Source organism: Mustelus asterias, chromosome 11 (assembly GCF_964213995.1).
Source record: "Mustelus asterias chromosome 11, sMusAst1.hap1.1, whole genome shotgun sequence".
Lineage (NCBI taxonomy): Eukaryota > Metazoa > Chordata > Chondrichthyes > Carcharhiniformes > Triakidae > Mustelus > Mustelus asterias.
In genome coordinates, this window is record NC_135811.1 from 78,851,350 (window position 1) to 78,871,207 (window position 19,858).

The window sequence follows — 19,858 nt, forward strand, 5'->3', positions numbered from 1 at the left end:
GGTAAAATTCTGGCATAGATCGACAGCCAGCCCATCAATGTTGAGGGGTAGCCCCCTCTAGAGTCATAGAGTCATAGAGACTCTGGGCAGTCTGTGCACCCAGGAAGGCAGGGAGGATTTCTAGTCTCTAGCTGGTGTGCAGGTGCAGCAGGTAATTAAGAAGGCAAATGGAATTTTGTCCTTCATCGCTAGAGGGATGGAGTTTAAAAACAGGGAGGGTATGTTGCAGCTGTATAAGGTGCTGGTGAGGCCACACCTGGAGCACTGTGTACAGTTTTGGTCTCCTTACTTGAGAAAGGATATACTGGCACTGGAGGGGGTGCAGAGGAGATTCAGTAGGTTGATTTTGGAGTTCAGAGGGTTGGCTTATGAGGAGAGACTGAGTAGACTGGGGCTATACTCATTGGAATTCAGAAGAATTAGGGGGAGATCTTATAGAAACATTTAAAATTGTGAAGGGAATAGATGAGATAGAAGCAGGGAGGTTGTTTCCTGGTGGGTGAAACTAGAACTAGGGGGCATAGCCTCAAAATAAGGGGAAGCAGATTTAGGACTGAGTTGAGGAGGAACTTCTTCACACAAAGGGTTGTGAATCTGTGGGATTCCCTGCCCAGTGAAGCAGTTGAGGCTACCTCATTGAATGTTTTTAAGGCAAAGATAGATAGATTTTTGAACAGTAAAGGAATTAAGGGTTATGGTGAGTGGGCGGGTAAGTGGAGCTGAGTCCACAAAAAGATCAGCCATGATCTTATTGAATGGCGGAGCAGGCTCGAGGGGCCAGGTGGCCTACTCCTGCTCCTAGTTCTTATGTTCGAGGCAGACTGACTCCTGGCTGGGAGGTCACTTCCCAGCGCCTAAATTGTCCCCACCTCTTCTGTGAACCTGGAGATGAATTGGGAAATGCCAGTTGGCCACTTTTGAGTGACCTTGAGTGATGTTAAAGAGTTGATTTGGCTACATGCAGTGTGCAGGCGGGTAGCCTTACTGTCCCCATATACCCTCGGGAAGTGGTCCGGGGGTGGCATCAAGACAGGGAACCAGCAGGCTGATGGCGGGGATATATATTTCGATCGTGCCCGTCTCTGTTCCTTGCCCCACCTGGGACTCAAACTCCTGCCCCTGGTGTCAGAGTTGTGTGGGGGGGGGGGGGGGGGGGGGGGGGGGGTTGGACTTATCAACCTTGAAAGTAGATATAAGACCATAAGACATAGGAGCAGAATTAGGCCACTCGGCCCATCGAGTCTGCTCCGCCATTCAATCATGGCTGATATTTTTCTCATCCCCATTCTCCTGCCTTTTCCCCATAACCCCTGATCCCCTTATTAATCAAGAGCCAATCTATCGCTGTCTTAAAGACACTCAATGACCTGCCTCCACAGCCTTCTGCGGCAAAGAGTTCCACAGATTCACCATTCCCTGGCTGAAGAAATTCATTCTTGTCTCTATTTTAAAGGATTGTCCCTTTAGCCTGAGGTTGTGCCCTCTGGTTCTAGTTTTTCCTACTAGTGGAAATATCCTCTCCACGTCCACTCTATCCAGGCCTCGCTGTATCCCATAAGTTTCAATAAGATCCCCCCTCATGCTTCTAAACTCCAACAAGCACAGACCCAGAGTCCTCTGTAAAAGTAATCGGGAGAAGATTCTGACGTAAGGTGGGTCAGTGCCCTGCCACTGGTGACAGGAGAATTCTGCTGGAGGCCTGAAATAGTGTACAATAAACTACAATGAGAAGTACGGAGGATATGAGAGGGGATTAAACCCGAAACTTAATACCGTGGAGAAAGGCCATGGGGGAACCTGGAGAGGATGATTTTGGGGCCAGTTTTTGAGGCCGATGCACTAAGAGACAGCAGGTAAATGGATACCGGTCAGAATCAGGAAAACACGGCAGTGGATTTTAGTGCAGGGACCTGGAGGCCAATGCATTGTGTCAGATGAGGATGACTAACCTCCAGAAAGGTAAAAGGGGCCTGGACCTCTGAAAATGGGTATTTTAATATCGTCTTAGATCTGCTCTCCTACGTAAGAGACTCAGGAAGGGAAATGCAGAGTGTTTGCCAGCTAAGGCGGCACGGTGGCATAGTGGTTAGCACTGCTGCCTCACAGCACCAGGAACCTGTGTTCAACTCCGGCCTTGGATTGCAGTCTGTGCGGAGTCTGCACGTTCCTCCCGTGTTTGCGTGAGTTTCCTCCCACAGTCCAAATATGCGCAGGTTACATGGATTGGCCATGCTAAATTGTCCCTTAGTGTCTCAAGATGTGTAGGTTACAGGGATTAACAAGGTAAATGTGTGGAGTTACAGGGATAAGGTCTGTATTATAATAAGGGGATCAGGGGATATGGGTAAGATGCTCTTTCGAAGAGTTAGTGCAGACTTGATGGGCCGAATCGCCTCCTTCTGTACTATAGTGACTCTGCTCTAGTTCAGCTGCCACTCTGGACCTTTCGAAAGCATCAGCAGTTGGGCACCCAAGGGGTACCATAGTGGCACAGATTCCCATCACTCTCACATAAAAGAGATGTCCTCCTATTGTCCAAGCAAAGCCCAGTGTGGTCACTGCTGGAGGGGCGGCAATGGGCAAATTTCCACAGATGTCCTAGGCTTGGATCCTGAGTTTTGGGCGGCACGGTAGCACAGTGGTTAGCACTGCTGCTTCACAGCTCCAGGGTCCCGGGTTCGATTCCCGGCTCGGGTCACTGTCTGTGTGGAGTTTGCACATTCTCCTCGTGTCTGCGTGGGTTTCCTCCGGGTGCTCCGGTTTCCTCCCACAGTCCAAAGATGTGCGGGTTAGGTTGATTGGCCAGGTTAAAAAAAAAAATTGCCCCTTAGAGTCCTGGGATGCGTAGGTTAGAGGGATTAGTGGGTAAAATATGTGGGGTAGGGCCTGGGTGGGATTGTGGTCAGTGCAGACTCGATGGGCCGAATGGCCTCCTTCTGCACTGTAGGGTTTCTATGATTTCTATCTATGAGTATTGCCAGGATCATACTCGGGGGTGCAATAACTTCAAAATGTGGCAGGAGGCCAAAGGTGTGTGGGTTAGGTGGATTGGCCATGCTAAATTGCCCCTTGTCAGGGGGACTAGCTAGGGTAAATACATGGGGTTATGGAATAGGGCCTGGGTGGGATTGTGGCTGGTGCAGACCCGATGGGCCAAATGGCCTCCTTCTGCACTGTAGGATTCTATGATTCTAGGATGCGAACTTAACAATTGATCCATGGGCGAGTCTAGCCCTTCACTGTAATGTGTGAAATAATTTCAAATGTACAATGGTATAAATAACTCGAAATGGCAAATACTTTTCAAGTTACCACATTGACGATCAGGCTTGCTGTTTACAGCTCCATCTCTCCTTGGAGAATTATAATACAGAGTGCAAGTTACAGTTCATTGCATAGGGCAGAGTAATTCTTACCCATCACTGTTTATATCGGTGACAGCGACCACATAGCCAAAGAAAGCTGCTACCTGCAAATCAAAACGCACAGGCTGACTAACACAGTAAATCGCTTTCATTGGTTGTCACAAGTATGTTTCAATCTTTAACATTGACATCCTTCAGCCTGACAAGCGTGAAATTCTATTTCCACTTTATATGGCATAACGGTTGAATATTTACTGAATATTTCTCCACTCACAGTGCATTTATGCACTGCTGGTTTAGTGATTCGAATCACTCCACATCAACACAAAACCTGTGGGACGTACGTCACCTGTGAATTGAGTGTGAAGGCATGCGCTCATTCCAAATGAATTGGGACGAGCTTCTCTTCTCAAGGGATTTTTATTTTTTACTCCATCCTTTAAAGTTACAAAGCTAATGTTCGGAGTGGAGCGGGAAACCCCAAATCCATTCCTTGCTTGCTCCAAAAACCAAATTCAAACTGAATCCAATTCACGGTCTCTACGAGAAAGACAAACAAGATCTAAGCTGACAAGATAAGACATTGCATCCCATCTTAGGCTTGATCTGACATTTGACCTTAGCTTATCATTGCAAGGAATTTTAAAAAAAAATTATTTCCAATCAAAAGTCCAAATTGGCCCAGATTCCCTACAAGAGAATCATTGCAGATCCAAGCTGACAAGACAGGGCCCATTCTTCCTCTACATGATCCAAGCCAATAGGATGAAGCATTTACACCCCCTCCTGAGCTTGATCTGAGCTTCATCTGAGCCAAAAGACTGAGATGCTGTTTTTAAAAATTGCTTCAAGTTGCTTCAGGCCCTGACACGAGAATCAGGCTGCGTTGGCACCTGTAGCTCCTGTGGCTGTAGGAAGCAAAACCACTTTGGACTGACAGTTGGAAGTGTTAATATACCCTCAATTCCCCTCTGCTAGAAATTGAACATCCATCAGGTAAAAATGTAAAGGACAGCGCCTCCATTCATTAAAAAACACCAGACGAAGCCAAATTAGACAGAGACTTATCTGGGGCGGCATGGTGGCACAGTGGTTAGTATTGCTGTCTCACTGTGCCAGGGACTCAGGTTCAGTCCTGACCTTAGGTCACTGTCTGTGTGGAGTTTGCACGTTCGCCCCGTGTCTGGGTGGGTTTCCTCCGGGTGCTCCAGTTTCCTCCCACAGTCCAAAGATGTGCAGGTTAGGTGCATTGGCCATGCAAATTTGACCCTTAGTGTCCCAGGATGTGCAGGTTAGGGGGATTAGCCATGGTAAACGCATAGGGTTGCAGAGATAGGGTGGGCTTGGGTGGGATACTCTTTCGGGGAGTTGGTGCAGAGTCGATGGGCGCTGTAAGGGTTCCAATAGCTGCCGAGTCGCAAGGTTGGGGATTCAAACCCCATTGCAAAATTGAGGGGAGAATTTCAAGTGCCCATGATAATAGGCATGAGAATAGAAATGCAACATTCACTCATGTCCACACTTTGAGAACCTGTTGCAAGGTTAATGACCTGAACTGTTAACTGTTTCTTTCCAGACAGATGCTGTTGACGCTACTGAGTGCTTCCAGCAGTTTTCTGCTTTTATTTGCGATATCTAATATTTCGCATTTGTCTGCTTAAACCATGCTTGTATTCCACTGGAAGTGGCGGTGAAAGATGATCCGATAGGCAGGAAGAGTGTCTGTGGCACTGCATGGTAGAGGGTCTTCTCTGACACAGCACGGCAGGCCTTGGTGCATGAGTTGACATGGACAGGAAGGAAGAGGTCCTCTGTCCACAGGAAGTGAGGAGGCCCTACAGACAAACTTCGCAAAGGCGATGGGACCAGACGACCATCGCCGTCAATGCGAGCAATCAGAGGGACAGAGGAACATAGAGACAAAGGAATTAGAAGCAGAAGTGGGCAATTCAGCCCTTCTAGCCTGTTCCGCCATCCCATCAGATCATGGCTGATATAAAACTTTGGTGAGGCCATGGTCTGTGGTTTGGTAACTGGGGTCTCCTCAGGCTGAATTCGATGGGCCTGAGTCATTTCTGATCCCAATGCTTCCAATTTTAAAACGCAGATCGCTGAATGTGCCTCCTGTTCCAAATAACACTCAAATTATCTTAATGGAAAGCCACAAATTTCATAAAATGACAGGGAAAAGCTGGAATAAGGAGGACACTCCCTCAAATGACTTACATCTTAGAGAACCAGTCAGGAGATAACAGGAAGTGACATCAGTGAAGTTGCCATCACCCATAAGAGACCAATCAGACACTAATCGTACACCATGTGATCAATCAGGGTCTGCTCATGCTTTGCTTTGATCAGGGTTCAGGGATATGACACCATGCACTGAGATAGCCGCTAGCAAGGATTAATAAGCAACAACTTACAGCAGCCAGGCACAGAGAAGAAAGAAGATAGACTTCAGTCATCAGAACAAGAGGTAGTGCCATAGTCAACCAAAAGCCAGCGTTCCAGAGTCAATTAACTGTGCTGCCTCTACCAGGTATGGTAGTTTTATACTTAATGCAGTTAACTTGTTAAACTCTGGGCAATCTGGGACAACATACTCATACCCAGAGTGGTCTAAACCTAGTCGGAGCTGCAGGTATCTTTTAGACCAGCTCTCCCAACTCAGTCTAACAATTATAATCGACTTAAGTCTTACAGTTAGGTTAGAGTGAACCCCAGGCCTTACAGAGGCACAGCTTACTGCTTTGCAATCTCACACTGCTGTCACCATGACAATGGATCTTGCAGGATCGCACAGCTCCAGCAGATTGCTGTACGATTACTAAGGTGCTGCCACAGTGCAGTGGCAGTGGTGTTATGGAGCATGATCCAACTGATATCTCTCAGGATGACAGCATTCATCCTCCCCCGCCCCTCCCTTCTGCAGTCTGTCAGTGTATTTGCTGTTGCCTCTCAGCCAGCTAGTGCCAACACTACTGCCACTTATGCCAAGGTGTGGTGCAGTCCAGAGCCAGGCCTTCTCAGGCCCCAGGTGTCCTCCAAGGCCATTTGCAGTCTCCCCCTGTGAAAGTCAGCTGCCTGCCACCAGCTATGCTACAGACACTTGGGTAGCACGGCACAAAGGCACATGGCCTTGCAAAGACACACAGAAGATAGGCAACTCAGGGAATGTATAAGGAGGTCTTGTGGCACAGTGGGTAGTGTCCCCGCCTCTGAACCAGAAGCTCCAGGATCGAGTCCCCCCCCCCCCCGTACCCAGGAATTGACGACCAAGAAAGTTGTATTCATAAAGCAGCCAAACAGGTTGAGTGTGTCGCCATGCAGAAACTTTCCAAACACGCCAATGGCTGATGGCAAGAGTGGGAGAGACGCCTGGTCAGCCAAGCTTGATGCCGAGTGGCATCCCTCAAGCTATGAGCCTCTAGCGATAGACTAATGACTTGTTTCAGGAATTACTGGTTCTGCGGAACAGATAAGCATCTGCTTTAGTGCATCACTAGGTGCGGGAAGAGAATCGAAAGCAAATACAGAAAGGAGGATTGGACGACATTTGTGTGGAATATTGGATGGTTCATCAGATAAAGATTTTATGGAATGATTATTTTTTGTGGTTCACATTCCAGGATTGTAGCCAAGAGGATGCTGTCATGGTCAGTGACAGAGGGAGGACAAGGGTGAGATTCTCCGATCCCCCAGCCACATGTTTCCCAATGGTGGAAGGTGCTGTGCAGTTCGCTAGCACCGGGATTCTCTGGTCCCGCTGCTGTCAATGGGATTCCCCACTGATGTCACCCCACACCTCTGTGAAACCCGCGGGCGGGGGTGCGCTGCTGGTGAGACCGGAGAATCCTGCTGATTTGGAGAATTCCAGCCATGGTGGGCACAGTTAGTGAATGGAGAACTGGGATTGTGTTCACTGGTAACACTGTTGAATGAGGTGATCACTGACAGTTTGGACAGAAAGCCATTGGCAAGGATTTTCCAGCCCCGCCCCCTGGTGAGAGCCACCCTGGTGAGACCCGCAGGCCAGCCAAAACCTCCACTGACTTTCAGTGGGACCAGATGATCCGGGCAGCAAGGAGGTGCCAGAAATTCCCACCCCCTGTGTGGGTTGCCTCCTCCCCATTCCTCCTCCTCCACCTCTATGGATTCTTCCTTCTCCACATCTTCCAATCTTCCTCCCAGAATTGTTACAGTGCAGATGGAGGCCATTCAGCCCATTGTGTCTGCACTGGCTCTCCAAATGAGCATCATGACTTTCTGCCATTCTCTGTACCCCTGCACATTGTTTCTATTCAAATAAATAATCATCTAACGCCCTCTTGAATGCCTCGATTGAACCTGCCTCCACCACACTTCCAGGCAGTGCATTCCAGACCTAAACCGTTCGCTGCATGAAAAAGCTCTTTCTCAGATCAGATTTGCTTCTTTTGCAATTTGCTTTAAGTCTTTGTCCCCCTCATTCTTGATCCTTTTATGATTGGGAACAGTTTCTCCCTCTCTATTCCATCCAGCCCCTTCCTTTTGCTCCTCAGCTGCTCGCCATGCAGCTGGTGGCGAAGGCCGTGTCCTCATGATGGTGAGGGTCTGCAGGATGCGGACTGCGATGAATCAGAACACGGACTCTGGAGAGGACTACAGGGAGGTCCGGTGCAGTCCCAGCAGCGGAATCATTGTGCAGCCTCTCATCCATTGACTCTGTCTACACTTCCCGCTGCCTCGGCAAAGCAGCCAGCATAATCAAGGACCCCACACATCCCAGACATCCTCTCTTCCACCTTCTTCCTTCGGGGAAAAAGATACAAAAGTCTGAGGTCACGTACCAACCGACTCAAGAACAGCTTCTTCCCTGCTGCTGTCAGACTTACCTCGTATTAAGTTGATTTTCTCTACACCCTAGCTGTGACTGTAACACTACATTCTGCACTCTCTCCTTTCCTACTCTATGAATGGTATGCTTTGTATAGCGCGCAAGAAACAATACTTTTCACTGTATACTAATACATGTGACAATAATAAATCAAATCAAAATTAAGCATCCCAGTGATGTGCTGGAAGTCATTGCGTGTGGTGGGACAGCTCTCATCACTTGAGTCCTATCCATGTGGGCTTGTGTGTTGGAGTTGGAACCAGGTGGCCAGAAGTACATGGCCTTCTCATGGTGGCTGAGCTGCAGACAATGCATTATTGACACGCTGACAGGAATTTGGGAATTGACCTGAGTGAAGTGATTCACCATTGAGGGGGTGGCGCCCTTTTGCCATCGTGGTTTGATTTATTATTGTCACATAGAGCATAGAATCATAGAATCCCTACAGTGCAGAAGGAAGCCATTTGGCCCTTTGAGTCTGCACTGACAACAATCCCACCCAGGCCCTATACCTGTAAACCCACATATGCTAATCCCCCTGACACTAAGGGGAAATTTAGCATGGCCAATTAACCTAACCCATACATCTTTGGACTGTGGGAAGAAACCAGAACACCCGGGGGAAACCCACGCAGACACGGGGAGAACGTCCAAACTCCACACAGACAGTGACCCGAGGCCGGAATTGAACCCGGGTCCCTGGTGCTGTGAGGCAGCAGTGCTAACCACTATGCCACCGTGCCCTGTATTGGGTTACAGTGAAAAGTATTGTTTCTTGCGTGCTATATAGACAATGCATACCATTCATAGAGCACATGGGGAGAAGGAAAGGAGAGAGTCCAGAATGTAGTGTTACAATCATAGTTAAGGATGTAGAGCAAGATCAACTTAATGCAAGGTAGGTCCATTCAAAAGTCTGATGGCAGCAGGGAAGAAGCCGTTCTTGAGTCGGTTGGTACGTGACCTCAGACTTTTGTATCTTTTTCCCAATGGAAGAAGGTGGAAGAGAGAATGTCCGGGGTGCGTGGGGTCCTTGATTATGCTGGCTGCTTTTGACGGGTGTACATGTGAGGCAGCGGGAAGTGTAGATGGAGTCAATAGATGGGAGGCTGGTTTGCGTGATGGATTGGGCTACATTCACAACCCTTTGTAGTTTCTTGCGGACTTGGTCAGAGCAGGAGCCATACCAAGCTGTGATACAACCAGAGGGATGCTTTCTATGGTGCATCTGTAAAAATTGGAGAGAGTCGGAGCGAAGATGCCAAATTTCCTTAACCTCCTGAGGTAGTAAAGACGTTGGTGGACATTCTTAACTATAGGACCCGCAAAGCAGTTAATGTCACCGTGCAGTTTAGCTATCCTGACAACCAATCGACTTGCACGATCAGCCTATTTCTCTCCTCTGTCTTTGCATGCAGAATAACACTCACCCCACTATATACAACAGTGGATGTTGAAGCCTGATACAACTTTGTGCAGTTATACAACAAGCCACCAGAGGGAGCATTGCAGCTACATTAAGCATTGCCATTTGTTAAGTGGAAAGTACTATTAAAGCCATCTTTTGCTGTGCTGCATATTTTAAATGGTTATTGCTTAAGGATATGCCAGGAAAATAAGATCTGTGATAAATCAGTTATACAATGACCATCGGTTCAATGTAAGAAGAAACTCTGGCATTTTAAGTTTATTTATTAGTGTCACCACAAGTAGGCTTACATTAACACTGCAATGAAGTTACTGTGAAAATCCCCCACTCGCCACACTCCGGCAGCTGTTCGGGTACACTGAGGGAGAATTTAGCATGGCCAATGCACCTAACCAGCATCGTCTTTCGGACTGTGGGAGGAAACTGGAGCACCCGGAGGAAACCCACACAGACACGGGGAGAACGTGCTGATTCTCACTTCCACACAGACAGCGACCCAAGCCGGGAATCAAACCCAGGATGTTTAAAAGAAAAACAGGAGGAAGAGTAGGATACAGAAATCCAAATTGAAAATTAAAGGAGTGAATACAAAAATTGGGATGGGATAATGGATGTTGGACATCAAAATCCAGATATAAATTTGTTTTCAAAATAAGAAAAAAAAGGTTCTCATGTGTATAGGGCTTTTTTCGACATCAAGAACATTAAGAACATAAGAAATAGGAGCAGGAGTAGGCCATCTAGCCCCTCGAGCCTGCCCCGCCATTCAATAAGATCATGGCTGATCTGATAGTGGTTTAGTTCCACTTACCCGCCCGTTCCCCATAACCCTTGATTCCCTTATTGATCAGAAATCTATCTACCTGTGACTTAAACATATTTAACGAGGTAGCCTCCACTGCTTCAATGGGCAGAGAATTCCAGAGATTCACCACCCTCTGAGAGAAGAAGTTCCTCCTCAACTCTGTTCTAAACTGACTCCCCCTTATTTTGAGGCTGTGTCCTCTGGTTCTTGTTTCCTTTCTAAGTGGAAAGAATCTCTCTGCCTCTACCCTGTCTAGCCCCTTCAAGAAATCCCAAAGGCCTTTGTAACCACAGGAATTAGTGTAGTCACTGTCATAATATAAGAAAACAACAGCACCCAATTCACTTATAGGAAGATCCCACAAGTAGCTATCTGTTATTGGTGTGTGATTGTAAAGGTTTATTTAACCATGTTTCATATAACCTACGTCGAAAACAGAGTTAAATCATCTTTGTGAATCAGATTCTTACCTGTTCACCCAAAAGAGTTTGTTTGGTTGTTAAATTCGCTTTCAGTAGAATGTACACCTGTCAAAGCAAGATGACAACCGGGGTCAAAACGTTCTGATTTAAGCGCAGCCCAACACTTGAAATGACAGAACTCCCATCAACCTGTAAATGTAGAACTGTTCCTGAATTGTGGGGCACAGGAATATCTCCCTAAACTGGACAAGATAGCTCAGAGTCACGGGGATAGGGCCTGAGTAAGATGCTCTGTCAGAGAGTCGGTGCAGACTCGATGGGCCGAATGGCCTCCTTCTGCACTGTAGGATTCTATGATTCTAACAGACCTGATGCCTCACAGGTGCCCAACTCCTGATAAAATGCCAAACCACACTGTTGGGAGAGCTAGAGGTCTTTAAGTGACGGAAGCAAAATTGGCTGGATTCAGGATAAGAAACGTTATTTTAAGGGGATTAGCCCCTTTGCTGCCAATACTTCTGGGGGGTTTCTGGGAGGTTTCTGCACCCACTCTCAGCACCGAGGGAAAGCATAGTAAATGACACCCTCTGACTCCCACAAACACATCCCAAAACAGTTTCCAGCCTTGATTGGGATGATCCTATGGTCCATGGATGATGATCAAATACTCCATTTGCTATTCGTCACTTCAAAAAAAAACAACATGGGGCATAATCTTCTCCTCAGCGGGTAAAACTAGCACATTGCTGCTGTCCCTGAGATTTTCAGTTCCCCAACAATATTCCTCATTTGCAGCCAGGAATTCCGATCCCGGCTGCAGCTGAAATGGTCCGGCACAGGGTTTCAGGGCAAGACAGCTGAGCGCAGCAGAAGATGGAGGAAAAAATTCATCAACATCTATTGAATAAATTATACATACCAAACCCAATGTGTTCTTCGCCCTGGGAGCCCCTAAAATATATTCTGTAAAAAGAAACAGACAGATTAAAGGTTTGTTTGAACACGGCTACTTCTGCAAGCAGATTACATACAACATTGGTGCAGGCGTCTAAGAGGGTCTCCCTACAGCAGATCGTGGGTGGTGGAGGTGGAAACCCCATACTGAGCTCGCCAGAGTGGGAGTAAAGGCATTCTGGTGGGATCTCGAATGAATAAGCAGTAAGACAGAGGCAGCAATCTTACCGCCTTGTCCAGCCGGTTGATCGACGTGGCGAGCCAGTAAGATCGGGCAAGAGGCAAAAAATCAGGTTCCTCCCCCCCGGTTTTGCCTCTCGTGATGTTATAAGCCGCATTCTGCCAATCCAAGCCGATTTTAATATTCAGAAGGTAATTTAAATATAATTAGTGAATCCCAGATGCCATTCTCCGGCCTCACTCGTCCTTACCTGCTCGTCGATTGAGATCCTCACGTGTTCCCCACCAATGGGGACCTGACATGATGGCCTCAATATGGAGATTGGAGGCTATCGAAGCCTCCCCGGCTGATTGAGGGCAAGGCCAGGCAGTGCCTTTTGGGTAGTGCCAGCCTGGCACTGCCAGCCAGGCACCCTGACAATGCCAGCTGGGCTCTGGGCATTGTCAAGGGGGCGTGGCCAGAGGGGAGGCAGCAGGGCCTGATGGGGGCAGGGCCTGATGTGGGCAGGCCCACGACAGGGAGGCAGGGGGTTGAGAGCTCCATAGAGGGGTGGCGGGATGGTGGTTGAGGGAAAGGGAGGTACTCTGCAGTGATCGGCCGAGGTGACGTTCAGGGCGGCGGTGCAAGTGGCGATCGTCCGAGGCGGCGATGTGAGGGGGTGTGCAGATGGTGATCGGCTGGGGGCAGCGATCACAGTGGGGTTGGGGGGAGGTTGGGTGGATCGAGGGTATCCTCGGGTGGTGTGTCGGGGACAATCATGGAGGAATGTTGCAGATTGTGCAGGGATTGCTGGGGAGATCAGTGGCGGAGGGCTTCAGGGAGAGATGGTGGAGGTTGCTGATTTACAGAGCGGATTATCGGGCCTGGAGGCAAAACTTCGAGTCTGCACCTGGGCCACAGGCAGAACCGTAAGGCACTTACCTTGTGGATCCAACCCTTCTGGCCTCCTTGACCTGTTGGTTTTCCTGAGATCAGGGAAACCGGCCAATGGCAGTTAAAAATAGAAACAGTCTTAGAAGTCATAGAATCCCTACAGCACAGAAAGAGGCCATTCGGCCCATCGAGTCTGCACCGACCACAATCCCACCCAGGCCCTACCCCCATATATTTACCCACTAATCCCTCTAACCTACGCATCCCAGGACACTAACGGCAATGTTTTTAACATGGCCAATCAACCTAACCAGCACATCTTTGAACTGTGGGAGGAAACCAGAGCACCCGGAGGAAACCCACGCCGACACGAGGAGAATGTGCAAACTCCACACAGACAGTGACCCAAGCCGGGAATCGAACCCAGGTCCCTGGAGCTGTGAAGCAGCAGTGCTAACCACTGTGCTACCGTGCCGCCCCACTGTTATAAAAATGAGGGGACACAACTTCCAGAAAATATTTCCACGATTAACCCACCTCCCGGGAGCAGACTGTCACCCAACCCTTGGCAGCGGGTTCATGGTGGGTTTGGATTCTGTTTGGCATATTTACTTCTCATTCAACCCAAACAGTTTCTGGATTAAAATAACCCCTTCGGGCTCCAAAATACCAAAGTCCCCATTCTGCCAGGTAGCACTCCTAGCTGCTGGCTTTACAGGATGTCCACCCTGTCCCAAACACTTTAACCTGGTGTTGTTAAAACTCTTACTGTGTTCACCCCAGTCCAACGCCGGCATCTCCACATCCAAACACTGAGGGCAGGGGCACTTTGGTAACTGAGATACCTGTACAAGATCCAATGCCAACCACCCCAATGGGCAGGATAAAATTTATATGGGCACATTGTCACTCTAGGGGATGGGGTGGGAGGAGGGGCCAGTAAGACCAGTCCCCAATGGGTCAAAGTTTGAGGCAAAAGATTTTCCAAGTTTCACGCAAAACAGATGTGCAGATTCCATTGCAAGGTCAGTCATCTGCTTCGGGAGTCGTTAGCTTTGCCTGGTTTTTACCAGGCCAGTAATGGAACCCACACCAGCTCACAATGGCCCATGGCTCCCACTCAGCCCAGTTAGCGCTCAGAGAGCGGAGTTCCTCTCAATGCCACTGACATGTCCCCAAACACTGGCTGCTGCTGCAAAGGCAGTAGAAATCTTGCCTGCCTCTAACCACAATCTACTGGGGGCGGCACTGCTGCTTTGCACTGCTGCCTTACAGAACTGGGGACCCGGGTTCGATTCCTGCTTGGGTCACTGTCTGTGCGGAGTCTGCACATTCTCCCCGTGTCTGTATGGGTTTCCTCCGGGTGCCCCGGTTTCCTCCCACAGTCCAAAGATGTGCGGGTTAGGTGGATTGGCCATGCTAAATTGACCCTAGTGTCAGGACCAATCACAGACTGATCTTGTACCCCAGAGACTAACATGGACCAATTAAAGACTGATCTTGCTCCTTGGTGACCAATCAAGTGGCTCAGAAGGATTGGGCGTGAGTACAATGACTGTGCAGCTGAAGTATAAAGTCAGGCTGAAAACCCTCATTAATATGTCATCGTCGAGAGTGCGGCCATCAACAGGAAGTCCCACTAGAAGCGGATCAGTTCCAAGCAACCTGTAGTCAACTTGGACTGACTAACTAGGGTGTAACTATGCTCTGAAAATTACTCCATATTGTGTTCATTTTTAAGTTTAAATTATTGGCAATAAAGCTGTTGGATTTGCGGTAGAATAGTGTCGGTTGTGACTCAAAATCGCACGGATTTTACATGTGTCAGAAACAAGCTGCCCCCTGGTTGAGTAGAACTACACCAGCTGAGGCAATGGGGCCTTTTTAACCAAGATGAACCTCATTGCTTTAGCAAGTCTGCACTCGTATCACTTGCGTTTTGCAGTGACAAGCAGAAGATGCAATTATTAAAACATGGTTTTATCATCTCCCTCAGGATTTGTTAGGTTGCCAAGCACCGCATTAAAATGAGGCTTAACTAGATTCTAATCAAAAAAAAAATGTTGAGAATCTAATCCTCCTGTATTGTGCCACTTTTCTCTCGATAATGTAAAATAAGCCGATCGAGAGACTCTTGGGATTAATGAGGGCAAATGTAATAATGTGACATTACCTAGAATAGTAATAGACACTGAACTTTACCTTCTTCCGAGTCCCCAGTGAATTCCCCCATAGCGAGTGAGTAGCCTGGAAAGTAGATGTGTTCAGATTGTAATGAAGATAATATCATGAGACGCATATTTTGCCACCTTTCAGGCTGCATTTAACAGAGCAAATCTTCAAATGTAAGCATCCCGATACTCTTGCATCTTGACAAATCACAACTTCCACTCGAATCAGAATATCTGACAAGGTTATGAAACCAAACTGACAGTCAAGTGACAAGATAATGCGGGATGGGGGTACCAACATGACAATATGTTCAATAATCTTCATTTAAACATCAAGGTCATGATTCATCAACTCTGAGTTTGACAAGGATGTATACCTGATGGAATGCCTGCAGACATCTTGAAGGGGACAAAATATCTTGTTGCGGAGTTTTAGGATGTAACAGTTAAGTTGAGTCAGTTAGCACTGTGGTTAGCACTGATGTCTCACAGCACCAGAGACCCAGGTTCAATTCCGGCCTCAGTCACTGTCTGTGTGGAGTTTGCATGTTCTCCCCGTGTCTGCGTGGGTTTCTTCCGGGTGCTCCGGTTTCCTCCCACACTCCAAAGATGTGCGGGTTAAGTGGACTGGCCATGCTAAATTGACCCTAGTGTCAGGGAATTGACGAGGTAAATGTGTGGGTTTGAGGGAATAGGGCCTGGGTGGGATTGTGGTCAGTGCAGACTCGATGGGCCGAATGGCTTCCTCCTGTACTGTAGGGGGTTCTGTGATTTCCATGCAGTTGAAAAGAGCTCACAATGGATCAGTGGTGGGAGAATTACTCCTTCTTCCCCTTCAAAGACAAGCTTCAGCCACATAAACAGTGGCTGGAATTTTCCGACTGTTCATGCCAGCGGGCGGGATTTTCCCATCCCGCTGCAGTGAACGGAGATTTGGCTGGGTGCCAAATTCTCCCTCTTTGCTGCAGCGGGAGTGTGGCATGAATGGACAGTAAGATAGCACCCAGTAGCTTTAAAATAATTCATGTAACAAGGGCAACTAGGGATGGGCAATAAATGCTGGCCAGCCAGCGACGCCCATGCCCACGATTGAATAAAAAACACCCAAATGTAATAACGTGACATTAGCATGTTCCAATAGCATTGGCTACCATTGGTGTTGCGATGTTAATATTTGATTTGATTTATTATTGTCACATGTATTAGTATACAGTGAAAAGTATTGTTTCTTGCACGCTATACAGACAAAGCATACCGTTCATAGAGAAGGAAAGGAGAGGGTGCAGAATGTAGTGTTACAGTCATAGCTAGGGTGTAGAGAAAGATCAACTTAATGCGAGGTAGGTCCATTCAAAAGTCTGATGGCAGCAGGGAAGAAGCTGTTCTTAAGTCAGGGGTTGGTACGTATCCTCAGACTTTTGTATCGTGTCTATTGTGTTACCGATTAGATGTTATGGAGCAATTCTCTCTATGAACCTGGTCAAATGATATACAGGCTCTCCTGTTATTTTTTAAGGGCACTGTCAGTGTGTAAAAGGATTTTAGTGCAACTCGAATCATTTGTGAATTTCAGGATGTGAATAAGTTGGACAAACACAGCCAAACTGACTTAAAAGAGTCACTCGGGCAGGGGGATCCCGGTGAATCCCTGCAGGAACTGAAGGGAAATGGAAGTCATGCACCTTCTATTGGCCAGGCTTCTCGGTCCTTCAGCTAAGACCAAGTGTCAGGCTAAGCCAAAGATGGGGTGCAATCCCTTATCTTGTCAGCTTGGATCTTGATCCCTTGTGGGGACCTTGAATTGGATTCTGAATCCAGTTTTTAAAGCAAGCAAGGAATGGATTTGGGTTTGCCTGGTCCACTCCGAATCTTTTATATCTTTAAGAATGGAGCAAAAAAAAATTAAAGATTGAAAGGCACGTAAAGTGATCTTGGGCACTACCAATGCATAATTTGAAAAGGTCTCAATGAAGAAAGGTCACTGTGTCAGGCCTTTCAAGCAATGTTCACTGAGGGACTGGTAACCAGGTAAAACCTCTCAGACTGTGTGCTTTATCCTAAGTGTAGGTAATTGTACTGAAGCATCTGAGTGCAACACGACCAATGTGTATAATTTGAAAATGACTGCACTCTCTATATAATGAAAATATTGAAATGTTTGGAATGTCCTCATTACTGGCTGAGAACATTCAGAGTGCTGAACACAGCAGAGAGCATCTCAGATCCCTGGGGAAAATGTGAATATCGTTGCACTCCACTGTTACAACAAATTGAAATGTTTTATAATGTGCCTTTCAGATTCTATATGAATAAAGCACATTTTTGCAAAAAATGACACGTTTTCATAGAATCATAGAATCCCTACAGTACAGAAAGAGGCCATTCGGCCCATCGAGTCTGCACCGACCACAATCCCACCCAGGCCCTACCCCCATATCCCTACATATTTTACCCACTAATCCCTCTAACCTACGCATCTGAGGACACTAAGGGGCAATTTTAGCATGGCCAATCAACCTAACCCGCACATCTTTGGACTGTGGGAGGAAACCGGAGCACCCGGAGGAAACCCACGCAGACACGAGGAGAATGTGCAAACTCCACACAGACAGTGACCCAAGCCGGGAATCGAACCCAGGTCCCTGGAGCTGTGAAGCAGTAGTGCTAACCACTGTGCTACCGTGCCGCCCAAAACATGTTGGTCCGCCCAAAACATGTTGGGGCTTCCAGTGCAAAGAGTTGTCCCTGAGCGAGTGTTATAGAGTGGCGCATTCCAAAGCCCAGGCTGAGGGACACCCTAAAGCTTGGGACAGGCGCTGCAGAGATGCAATAGGGGGGAAAGGTCGCTGCCTAAAACCTTTCAGCCATAGTGAACTGAATAGCCTCTTCTGCACTGTAGAGATTCTGTGATTCTGTTTGTAGACAGGAAGGGTGCTCAATCGGTTCTGAAGGCCTAAGATTAATCTCAACACATATAATCTTTTGATCGGAGTGGTTTACATGTGTGTGAGATCAGAGCATCAACAGGCAAAGTATATTCGACCAAGAGATCGCTGTAGCCAGTATAAATTGACAACAGATTGTGGACAGAGGGTCTGAAAGGGATGAGGCTCTGAGAATAAACATCCATTTCTCTGCTTAAGTTTAGCACACGGTTCACTGGGCCATTCCACTCCCAGTTGGCTAGAATGTGTATACCCAAGATTTTCACCTTCACCAGGGTGGCTAACTTAATGCCATGTGGCATCACAGTAATGGTAGAATGTAGTCAGGTTAAATCTTATATTTATTTCATCAGAGCAAGGTGCTGGTAGGTTTTCCAGTTTTCAATATTGGAAGGGTGAAAAGGCAGTGGCCGGGATTTTCCTGCCCCGCCCTTTGCCATGATTTTCCGATCCCGCCGAAAGTCAATTCAATTTTGGCTGGTCTTCCGCATCCCGTGGCGGGTCTGACCACGCCGGGAATGGAAATCCTGACCGGTCCTTCTCTCTCTCTCTCTGAAGTATTGTGTGAAGAGGGATCTACTCTAAGATTTTTGGAGATAAAAGCACGGAAATCTGCTCCATGCAGCTACACCCAGGAAGGACAATTGCCCTCTCTGGTGATAGGCCTACTGTTCCAAGTTCTGTTAATTCGCATTTGGGCTGAATATATTCAACATGCATCATCTCGAATTACTTGGGTTAGATGTTCAATTAGATTTGCAATTGTTGGGTTCCCCATACCTACTTTAGACATAAAAGAGTCATCAATAATTAAATGCTGAAAGGATATTATCTAGCAGACCAAGAGACTAATAGCAAGTTTGAAGTCACGTACAAGAAAATCATTTGAGTCTTACCTTTAAAGCTGTTATCATTCATTACATGAGCTTCTCCAGTTTGCTTGTTCCTCCCCAGTATCTTCAGAGGATTATTACCATCATAATTCTTGATAATGTGTTCAATGTTGGCAGCAATGAGCTGACCTGAATGAATTACAGCAGTTTAAACAGTTATCCTTCAGGTACATCACACTAACACATTCTTTGCAGATTACGTAGGTGATGCAGAGGCAAGGTGCTGTGCAATGTAGGGACTGGAGTGATAGGGTAAATGTTACTTTGACAGTATCATTGGGGTGAAACAAAAGCTAAATAGGTTAGAAGATGTGAATTTGTTGTGCTGAATTTTGCCCATGAAACATAACTCAAAATACAGGAGCACCTACAAAGTCTAGAATCGCAGCATGCACGCTGGGATCAAGATTCTGCTATGCCCACGCCAAATTGGACAGAGAGTACATACCAGAATTGGACACTATATTCCTAGGCCGCACTTGGGAATATAGTGTTCAATTCTTGTCGCCACACTACCAGAAGGATGTGGAGACTTTGGAGAGGGTACAGAAAAGATTTACCAGGATGTTGCCTGGTATGGAGGGCATTAGCTATGAGGAGAGGTCGGAGAAACTTGGTTTGTTCTCATTGGAACGACGGAGGTTGAGGGGCGACCTGATAGAAATCTACAAGATTATGAGGGGCATGGACAGAGTGGATAGTCAGAAGGTTTTTCCAAGGGTGGAAGAGTCAATTACTAGGGGGCACAGGTTTAAGGTGCGAGGGGCAAGGTTTAAAGGAGATGTACGAGGCAAGTTTTTTTACACAGAGGGTGGTGGGTGCCTGGAACTCGCTGCTGGGGGAGGCAATGGAAGCAGATATGATAGTGAGTTTTAAGGGGCATCTGGACAAATACATGAATAGGATGAGAATAGAGGGACATGGTCCCCGGAAAGGTAGGGGGT

At 47.3% G+C, this 19,858-nt stretch overlaps 1 protein-coding gene across 1 annotated transcript in view; it reads right to left on the reverse strand.

The window, feature by feature from the left end:
* The window catches only part of LOC144500270 (integrin alpha-8-like), a 146,924-nt gene that overhangs the window by 78,096 nt on the left and 48,970 nt on the right, over positions 1–19,858 (reverse strand). Inside the window, exons 7-11 of the mRNA XM_078222948.1 lie at positions 18,918–19,043; positions 15,108–15,152; positions 11,817–11,860; positions 10,946–11,002; positions 3,417–3,469 (exon numbers count right to left, since the gene is read on the reverse strand). Of these exons, the coding sequence (XP_078079074.1) occupies positions 3,417–3,469; positions 10,946–11,002; positions 11,817–11,860; positions 15,108–15,152; positions 18,918–19,043 (325 nt within the window). The remainder of the gene's footprint in view (positions 1–3,416; positions 3,470–10,945; positions 11,003–11,816; positions 11,861–15,107; positions 15,153–18,917; positions 19,044–19,858) is intronic.